This window comes from Lepus europaeus, chromosome 18, assembly GCF_033115175.1.
Source record: "Lepus europaeus isolate LE1 chromosome 18, mLepTim1.pri, whole genome shotgun sequence".
Taxonomy (NCBI): domain Eukaryota; kingdom Metazoa; phylum Chordata; class Mammalia; order Lagomorpha; family Leporidae; genus Lepus; species Lepus europaeus.
This window is the reverse complement of record NC_084844.1, coordinates 61,134,235-61,144,271: the sequence shown is the minus strand read 5'-3', so window position 1 is coordinate 61,144,271 and position 10,037 is coordinate 61,134,235. Positions and strand designations below refer to the sequence as shown.

The 10,037-nt window shown below is 61.4% G+C and overlaps 1 protein-coding gene across 3 annotated transcripts in view; it reads left to right on the top strand.

The window, feature by feature from the left end:
- Positions 1–9,659, top strand: part of LOC133777162 (sodium/mannose cotransporter SLC5A10-like) — a 49,551-nt gene extending 39,892 nt beyond the window's left edge. For 2 of the 3 annotated variants that reach the window (XM_062216635.1, XM_062216634.1), the window contains 6 exons: positions 4,877–4,984; positions 5,815–5,965; positions 8,646–8,814; positions 8,934–9,149; positions 9,372–9,429; positions 9,553–9,659. In XM_062216635.1, the coding sequence (XP_062072619.1) occupies positions 4,877–4,984; positions 5,815–5,965; positions 8,646–8,814; positions 8,934–9,149; positions 9,372–9,429; positions 9,553–9,659 (809 nt within the window). The remainder of the gene's footprint in view (positions 1–4,876; positions 4,985–5,814; positions 5,966–8,645; positions 8,815–8,933; positions 9,150–9,371; positions 9,430–9,552) is intronic. The other variant, XM_062216636.1, reaches the window with a different exon arrangement.
- The last annotated feature ends 378 nt before the right edge of the window (positions 9,660–10,037 follow it).

Below are 10,037 nucleotides of genomic sequence, written 5' to 3'. Positions count from 1 at the left end.
CGTGACATTACAGCCAGGGGACTGACCCGTGTGCAATCCACACGGATTGTTCAGACTCCCCAGCTTTTCCTGCGTTCTCGTGTGTGAGTGTGTGTGTGTATATATATATATGTGTGTGTGTGTGTGTGCGCGCATGCGCAAGTGCAAGCTGCCTTACCCTGGGGGTGGACTGGTATGAGCACTGTCACAGACAAGGTCCAGGACTGGCTGGTCACCACACAGACCCCTCCTCTGCAGCCACACCTTCTCTGCTGTGGCCTGGGAAAGCAGTAGAAGATGGCCCAAGTCCTTGGGCCCCTGCACCTACGTGGGAGACTGGGAAGAAGCTCCTGGCTCCTGGCTTCGGATCAGCACAGCTCCGGCCATTGTAGCCGTTTGGGGAGTGAACCAGCGGGGTGCCTAGGAGCTACACTTGCAGAGAATCAGACGCAGAGTGCTAGGCTGGGGAAAAGATGCAAATCCCCAGGACAAAGGGGAGGGGCCGTTTTTAACGAATGCATGTGGCTTTTGCACCATGGTTAAATCAACAAACTGTAAGGCAAAGCACTGTTAAGTCATGTTCACGCTGGGTAGTATTCCAAGATATACGCCAGTTTTTTTTTTTTTTTAAGATTTATTCATTTATTTGAAAGGCAGAGTTCCAGAGAGAGAGAGAGAGAGAGATTCCATCTGTTGGTTCACTCCCCAGATGGCTGCAAAGGCTGAAGCCAGGAGCCTGGAACTCCAACCAGATCTCCCACGTGGATGACAGGGGCCCAAGCACTTGGGCCATCCTGGCTGCTTTCCCAGGCGCATTAGCAGGGAGCTGGATTAGACACAGAGCAGCCGGGACTTGAACCACGTTGCAGGTGGCGGTTTAACCCCATGGGCCATGGTACCGGCGCCACCACTGTTCGTTTAAGCATAGGCACGTGGCTTGTTGCCAGCTCCAGCTACTGTAGGTACAGCTCTGTGGACATCGGTGTGCACCTTCTGTGTGTCAATACAAGGCCTCGTTTCTCCGGGCTCAGTGTCTCCCAGTGTCACCCCTGGCTCCCATGGTGCTCGCACCCTCTTCAACAGACCTCCGAGCTTCCCCGAGTGGCTGCACCGCTCTGCATTCCCATCAACGGGGCGTCGCCACACCCTTGCCAGCATTTGCTGTCACCAACAGCTTTGTCTGGGCCGTGCTGACAGGTGTGCGGAGTCTGCCAGTGGCTGTGCTCAGCCGGTGCAGTGAGAGTCTCCCCTGTGCTCCCGGGGGAAGGTCTGCTTGGGTCTTCTGTCCACTTTCTAATCAGATTGTTCACTTTTCACTGTTTTTTTTTTTTTTTTAGAGATTTATTTATTTATTTGAAAGGCAGAGTTACGGAGAGGCAGAGAGAGAGAGAGAGCGAGCGAGCGAGCGAGGTCTTCTATCCCCAAATGGCTACAACTGCCAGAGCTGAGCTGATCCGAAGCCAGGAGCCAGGCACTTCTTCCAGGTCCCCCACGTGGGTGCAGGGGCCCAAGGACTTGGACCATAGCAGAGAGCTGGATTGGAAGAGGAGCAGCTGGGTCTCAAACTGGCACCCATGTGGGATGCCGGCGCTGCAGGCGGAGGACTAACCTACTACACCACAGCGTCGGCTCCTCCAGATGTGTCTTTACAGAGGAGGAAACAGCCTCAGAGACTTCCATAATCACCCTGGGGTCACACAGCCAGGGACCAGGAGACCTGCACTCACAGGTGGATCTGCGTGCCTGTCCCCTGCTCGCCACATGACGCAGCATCTGAGCTGGCTCCCGGGGGGACAGGCCTGTCTGTGAACGCCTCGATTATCTGTCAGGGTGGATCCTTGAGGTATCTTTGGGATGGGATCATTTAGTCCATCAACAAACACTGGCAGAGGCTGCCACGTGTGGGCTTGTGCTGGCTTCCCCAGGGCCCCGTAGTCACAAACTGGTAAGGCAGACACAGGTCACAGAGTTACTGTGTGGCCCCCAAATCTGGGAAGCCCAGATATCCACGATGAGTGGAGAGGAGTGAGTATGGCTTTATAAAGCAGGGAAAGGTTTCTGGGGAGATGGAACAGCACATACGGAGGCCCAGAGGTATCCAAGAGAGCCTGGAGTGCCCCCCAGAGGTCTAGGTGAAACCAGTGGGGGTGAAAGTGGAGAAGGGGGCAGAGGCCTTACCTGGTCCAGTGAGAGCTTCGTGACCCCCCCCACCCCCGGGCATGGAGGGCCACACGAGTGGGTTGAGAAGTTCCCTCTGCCGGCTTGCAGGGGCCCAGGTAGGTTAGGAGGGGCATGAGGTGGTGGTGCGCCTCTCCCTATAACTAAGCTGGACGTGGCCTTGGCCGTGGGCAGGGAGGCTGTGGAGGCCAGGAGAGGGGCAACTCCCAGGATCTGGCGTGGGTGCTGGCCGGGCGGGGAGGGCTGGGCGCCCAAGTGGAGCCGAGCTGGCACACTGGGGGACGGTGTTTAAATGGCGACACGCAGCTGCCACTTGCTCTTTTCTTGCTGTTCAGCACAAACGCTAGGTTGAGCCAGCGGTGTCCAGAGGCCATGCCCATGCCGGGAGCCTGCCATGGACTAAATAAACTCGGGAGGAATCTCCTGACTCCGGCTTTCTGAGCCATTATGTGGCTGTGACACCTCCCCTGTGCCTCCCAGGAGGGAAGGGCCTTCCAAGCACTGGAGCCTGCCCCATCAGGCCCAGGGCCCATCAGAAAGGGCTCCACCACCTGCCCTGGAATCCTGGACCCCATGGAGCCCTGCCGTGGCGTCTGGGGGAGGGGGAGGTCCCAGGCAATTGCAGCCATTGTGTCCTGTAGGATGGCTGGATCAAGCAGTACCTGAACTCCTGTATGGCTGATCCTGAGAGCCTCTCTCCCATTCCTCCTGCCATCTGGTCCCTTCCCTGTCCACAGGTTCAGACTCCTCTGGGCCCAGCCCTGGGCTGGGTGATACCTGAGATGATTCAACCCTGGTGTCCGCCCTCCACGAGCTCCAGGACTGCTGGGGAGGGTGGAATCAATCAACAAACCATTGTGATACAATCCTCGGCCTTCCCTGAGCCCTGTGGAGGAAGCTGCTACTGCCTGGGGGTCTGGGGGGGGGGCCCTCAGGAGGCCTCGAGCTCTCTGCAAAGAGCTTTGTAGGCAAACAGGGACGGGGGCGGGTGTTCCCAGCACTGTGGCATGCTGGGAGAGGCGGCAACGTGCTGGGCGGGTATGAGACAGTGCCAGCCGGTCGGGTGGCAGGTGCACGGGTGCCGTGGTGCCCACACGGGAGGATCTGAGGCGTGGAATGCCGTAGGAAGCATTTGTTTTTTCCAGGAGGCCTCTGCTGCAGAGTTGGGGGGTGCCGGGAAGCTGGTGGTATAACGAGAACATGGAAGTTTGTAAGAGCGCTGGGCATGGGTGACAGGCAGGAGAGGAGACAGAGCACGGGGCGGGGGCGGGGCTGCATGAGGCTGGAGGGCTGGGGCAGAGGCAGGCTGGGGGGCTGTCTCCGGGGCCGGGCCATCCTAGGGGCTGGACAGGAGAGGAGAAACGGATGCAGGGCCCAGGCGGCTGTGTTGACACTGTCCGCCCCCAGGCGCCTGTGTGTCCGCCCACCAACGGCTTCATTGCTGTCTTCTGGGTTTGCTCTGTGCTCAGCCAGTGGCCCTGCTGAAATCCCCAGGGGGCAGGGCCAAAGGTTAGATGGCATGTTGTCCTGGGGGAGGGGCGGGGGGGGGATGTGGACCCTCCTCTTCTGCCTCTTGCTGGTGAGCCAGGTGCTGGTGGCCCAGGGCTGCCAGGGAGTGGCTCTGTCCTGGGAGAGCTGTGGGCCCAGGGTTTGAGGGCTGTTCCCCCCGCCCTCCCCCACCCACACACAGGGCGGGAGAGAGGCAGGAGCTCTGGCGGCCAGCGCCCACAAGGGACAGGTGAATCTAGGGCTAAACTCAGCAGTCCCCTCCTCACTGGGCGCACAGATGACCAGGCCAGGCAGCCCCATTCGTGCCTAAGTCAGCCCAAGTGCCCAGGAAAAGCCTCATGGTGCAGGGGGTGGGGGGCAGAGGAGGAGGCAACCCTGGGGCAGGGGGGTGGGAGTGGAGCAAGTCAGCTGAGGCTTCAGATGGAGTGAGCTGGGGGCTGGAGGCAGCAGGGGCCGAAGCATGGGACCTGCCCCCCCCCCCCCCCCCCACAGCTGCATAGTGGCTAGAAATGGCCTGGCCTACAGCCCCGACCCCAAGGGTGGGACAGGAACTTGGATTTTTTTTTTTTTTAAGATTTATTTATTTATTTGAAAGTCAGAGTTACACAGAGAGAGGAGAGGCAGAGAGAGAGAGAGAGAGAGAGAGAGAGAGAGAGAGAGAGAAAGTCTTCCATCTGCTGGTTCACTCCCCAATTGGCTGTAATGGCCAGAGCTGTATCGATCCGAAGCCAGGAGCCAGGAGCTTCTTCCGGGTCTCCCATGCAGGTACAGGGGCCCAAGCACTTGGACCATCTTCCACTGCTTCCCCAGGCCATAGCAGAGAGCTGGATCAGAAGTGGAGCAGCTGGGTCTCGAACCGGCACCCATATGGGATGCTGGCACTGCAGGTGGTGGCTTTACCTACTATGCCACAGCGCCGGCCCCTTGAATGGGTTTTGACCCCATACCTTTTCCGGGGAGGTCCAGCAGGCAGGCCGGGCTGGCACTAGGCTTTTCACCAGGGTCTGGCCTTGGCAGACCCTGGCCTGGGCGCTCCTCAACAGAGCTTACCGTCGCCCACACCTCCGTGTGTGGCCGAGGGGCCATCCTCTCCCCACCGTCACTCACCCTGGGAAACTGAGGCCCAGGACAGAAGGTCGGGGTCTGAGGGCCTGGGAGTTGGGGTGAGGCTGACCATGGGCACCGCCACCATCATCCCTTCTCCGTGCAGATGACGTGGGCTGCGTGGTGCCGTCCGAGTGCCTGCGGGCCTGCGGGGTGGAGATCGGCTGCTCCAACATCGCCTACCCCAAGCTGGTGATGGAGCTGATGCCCGTAGGTGAGGTCGTGCGCGTGGGGGCGGGGCAGGTGGGCGGGGCGAGGGCGGGACCTCAGGCGCCATGAGGGGCGGAGACAACTGGGGTTGGGGGCGTTTTGCTCCTAGGAGAAGAAATTTGAACGCCATCCACGCTCTGGGGGCCGGGACAGTGCCAGGGGCGGGTTCTTCCTGTTGGAGGACCCCCTGCCTCTTCAGCTAGGTACCAGACCCTCCTCCAAAGCCTCTCAGGTCGCGCTCCAAGCTAGGGCTGCTGGCTCCGGCTCGCAGCTGGGGGAGCAGTGACTTCCTGAGGTTACCGAGCGACTTGAGACACAAACCCAGGGCTCCAGTCTGCACTGCCCTGTCTCCCCATGACTTAACGAAGGACCCCTCCCTCCGTTTCAGGCAGTAACCCTGGCCCAATTTCCTGCTCCCCTGGGAAACCCACGAGAAAGAGGACCCGCTCTGCCTGCTGGGGCCTGCCACACACGCACGCACGCATGCACGCACACGGACAAGTGGCGAGAAATTCCAAGCTGAGGCCAGGGCATGCTGGAGGGAGGCGTTCTCTGCTCCCTGCCCCCGGGGGTGAAACAACCACGTAGAGGGGAGGGTCCGCCCCAAGCCTTCCTCGCCATCCCCACCCCACCCCAAGGGTTTGGCTTCCTGGGCTGCGCTCTCTCTGAGCATCTATGTCCCCATCTGTCCAATGGGTTAGCAACGACCCCGGCTGCAGGAACCAGCGGGCTGAGCACCCCCAGCTGAGCGCTGTGCGTGGCAGTGGAAGGCGGGCTCCCGAGGCCAGGACCCCGCAGGCGGGGTCACCGGAAGCCCCGCCCCCTGCTTCGCAGGTCTGCGTGGACTCATGATCGCTGTGATGATGGCCGCGCTCATGTCCTCGCTGACGTCCATCTTCAACAGCAGCAGCACGCTCTTCACCATGGACATCTGGCGGCGGCTGCGGCCCCGCGCCAGCGAGCGCGAGCTGCTCCTGGTGGGACGGTACGGTTGGAGGGGTGCCAGACTGGCCGCGGGCTTTGAGGGATGAGGAGTTGGCCGGTCGCAGGAGAAGTCCAGAGGTCCCATTCGGCCCGTCTCCCGCGTTGCTCATCTCTCTGCACATCACCGTCCCAGCTCTCCTCTGGTGCTTGTCCTGGGGCGGGGGGCAGCCTCTCCTCCCCAGCCACACCGGAGATCTCTTTGTTTCCAGAATCTCTGCTCCTCCAGTCTCTGAAAGCCCCAGCTCCCCAAGCCATTGCTTCACGCCCCAGGCAACATCAAGCCTCTGCCTGTTTCCTCCCAGCTTTGCCTCCTCCTCCTGACCTCAGTGGCCCACCTGGATCTTTCTAGACTCTACCCAAGAGTCCCCTCCTCCGGGCAGTCCTCCTTGATACCCTTAACCAAAGCATAAGCCCCTTTCTCCTTTATGCCCCTAAGGAACACTGCCTGATTCGTCTTGTACCCCATGGGGCAGAGCACTCTCTGAGTGGCCCCTGCCTGGCCGGGGACCTGGGAGTCCTGCAGGGGTGGACTCCGCCACGGACAGGGTGTGTGCATGCCTCCTGGGGCCTCTCCTTCCAGGCCACAAGGTCCCTGCTGGGCTGGGGGTGGGGCCCAACCTTTCTCTGGTGCTGACTCGGCCAACAGCCCAGGAGCCCAGCGTGCCCATCCTTGGGGCGGGGTCTGCCGGGAGCTCCAGGCACTTGTCCCAGGGATGCAAAACAGCGGGGCCTCTGTCAGCCGGCCCTGTCAGGACCTGCCAGGCAGCAGGCAGGGGTGAGCTCATCCTAGGTTAGCTGCGTCCAAAACAGAAGCCTCTTGCCTCCCCACGTGTCTGCGTGGCCGGTGCACCTGGCCCCTGACTGCCTCTCTGGTTCCCCTGCCCTCCTCGGCTGCTGTGTGGCCCTGGAGACCCTGCCCGTCGCGGATGGTGGCCTCTGCTCTGTGGCCCTAAGCCTCTCTATGCTCCGGCATGCTGGGCACTGGGACCTAGACATCTTTCTGCTGTCCACTGTGTGTCTTGGCTCTGGCCTGGGCCACTGGAAGCTCTAGTACCTGCCCGATAGCCCTCATATCCTCTGCCTGCCACTCCTCAGCCTGCTCCCACCCTAAGCCAAAGTCCTGGCCTGGTGTCCCCTCTGTGCAGGCTCACCCACCCTCCCAGTGCTCTTGACTTTCCTGCCCACCATCCATGCTTGCTCCATGCCCTACTAGCCTGAGGGTCAGCCTCCCTGTGGGGCAGGGCACAAGGCTGTGTGATACTGGCAAGGTGGCTCACCCTCTCTGGGCCTGACTTTCTTAGCTACCCATTCAGTGGCATAGAAAGGGTCCAATGCTAGGGGTCACAGTGAATTCAACTCCACCACTCCTCTCTCTCTCTCTCTGGAGGCAGCGGGACCACCCCTCACCCCTCCCAACCCCTCCAGCCACTCAGATGCCCCTGATCTAAAACAGCAGCATTGCTCCGGTGCGGTGCAGTAGCGGGGTCAGGACTGTGACCCAGGAGATGCGGGCGCTTGCAGAGGGAAGAACGCAGAACCCAGAAGCCACAGCTGCCGTGGGGCTGCAGCTGGAGGGAGGCTGGAGGGGCGGTCGCCGGCCAGAGGTTGGAGAGAGGTGTTCCGCCTGCCCTGGGTTTGGAGGTCCCCATGGCAACCCTGGGGTCGGGGAACGGCTCCCCGCTGCAGAGATGCTGACTCTGGGTGTTGCAGGGCGGGGTGGGCCGGGTGTTAATGGGAGCCCTTCCGTGCCTTTGAAGAGGCAGCGCCCACTGGTCCGCCTGCCAGGCGAAGGGTTAATTAGCCTTAATCAAGGTGCCACCTCCTTCCTCCGCCCTTTCCCTTAGGCTCGGAAAGGAAGAAAAGGAGGCAGGCAGGCGGCAGGTGCAGGTGTGGCGGGACGGGACTGGGACCGGTCCAGCTGCACGCATAGCCCCTGCTGGTCCTGGAGGGCTTCCCGTGGGTCTCACTCACCATGGGGGTGGGGTGGGATGGGGAAGGGGCACTGCTGATCGGGACACTCTCAGCCACAAAGGAGCAGATGGAACAGCTTACCCAGCCCTGTCCCCTTAGCTGCGAGTCCTGTGTCCCCTTTAAGACTCTTCCTCCTGACGGCCTCCAAGATTGCAGCTTCCTCTGGGTCCCCTTGGCCCTAGCCCCAGTGCAGGTGATGGGCTTGTCTGTTGTTTGCTGTTCCATGGCCTGGTGCCCAAGCAGGTGGGCAGGGGGGTGAGGGCTGGTCAGAAGGGCCCGGGTGCCACTGTCCCCAGCCCAGACTGCCTGGCCCCAGACCTTGATGCTAGGGCCACAGGTCCCACAGCCACCAACGCCTGAGGAGGACAAAGCAGCGAACTAAAGGCCAGTGGCTGCCCTCTTGGGACTGCACTGCTGGAAAGGGCAGATAGGAGACCCTTGGGTGGCTGGGGCGGGCAGGGGGTGGCTGAGGGCCGACTCCGCAGAGCCCCAGGGAAGAGGCGGAGCATGTGCTGAGAGTCCGGAGCTGTGCCTGCGGGAGTCACAGACGGGGTGTCGGAGCCCGGGCAGGACTGACCAGGTCACGCAGGTGGAGCGGACCACAAACCAGGAAGGGGAGCAGGGGCCGAGAGAGCAGGTCTCAGGGACCTGGAGGGAGGGGTGAGGAGGGGGTCTTGGGGACCACGGCCGTGTGCCCCTGCCGCCCGCAGGCTGGTCATCGTGGTGCTCATCGGCGTGAGCGTGGCCTGGATCCCCGTCCTGCAGGGCTCCAATGGCGGGCAGCTCTTTATCTACATGCAGTCGGTAACCAGCTCCCTGGCGCCCCCAGTGACTGCGGTGTTCACGCTGGGCATCTTCTGGCAGCGTGCCAATGAGCAGGTGCGGCTCCCAACTCCCGCTGAGGCCGGCCAGCCTCTCCCAGTGGGGTGTGTGTGTGTGTGTGTATATACCTTGGCCTTCTCCCTACAGCTCCGCACACCCTGCCTCTCTCCTCTCAGGGGGCTTTCTGGGGCCTGCTTGTGGGGCTGGCGGTGGGTGCCACGCGGTTGGTCCTGGAGTTCCTGCACCCGGCCCCACCCTGCGGGGCTGCAGACACGCGGCCGGCCGTGCTGAGCCAGCTGCACTACTTGCACTTCGCTGTGGCCCTCTTTGTGCTCACCGGTGCTGTCGCCGTGGTCGGGAGCCTGCTGACCCCACCCCCTCGGCGCCATCAGGTGAGCCCGCCCCGGTGCCCAGCCTCTAAGGGTATCTGACTCTGGACCTGTTCCGACCCCCGGGCCCTCTTGGATTCAAGGATTTGTCTAGTCCTTAATCCTCCCTGGCTCTGGCTGACCTTGAACCTTGTCTCTGGTTTTTTTTTTTTTCCCATCACTGATCCATGCCCTGTCTGGGTCCACCCCGCCTGCCATGTCCCTGTCCCCTTTCGTTCTTTACAGGTCGAGAACCTCACCTGGTGGACCCTGACTCGGGACCTGTCCTTGGGAGCCAAAGCAGGTCAGTGGTGCCCCTGGCCGCTCCCCCTGCCACCTCCCTCCTGCAGCTGAGTGAGGCCGGCGCTGGAGGCGCAGGTGCCAGGTGTGGGCTGCATTCTTCTTTGCCCCCCCCCCCCACCTCCAGGTGACGGCCAAACGCCACAGAGATACACTTTCTGGGCTCGCGTCTGCGGCTTCAATGCCATCCTGCTTATGTGTGTCAACATCTTCTTCTACGCCTACTTTGCCTGAGGTCACCACCGGGAACTCATAGAGGCCCCTGGGAGGGGGCCAGGGTCTCCTCTGGCTCAGCCAGCAATGATAGCCAGAGCCCTCAGCACTTAGGCAGGGAACTGGGTAGGGAGAAAAGGAAAAAAAAAACAAAAAACCAACCAAACAAAAGAACATGCTATTTCAGAATTCACACCACCCAAGTCGTCCTCCTTGGGAAGAAAATCAGATTCCTGGTGGATGTTCTTCTACTGGCTTCATGGCTTTTATTTGGAATTCACAAGTCAAGGGCAGGGCTCAAGGCTCAGGATCTAAGGCCAGCCTGGATGGAGGCGGAGCCGCACACACCCAGGACACAGGCCCCCCTCAAAGGGCCTCCTGCGCCATGCCCCTCCTGCT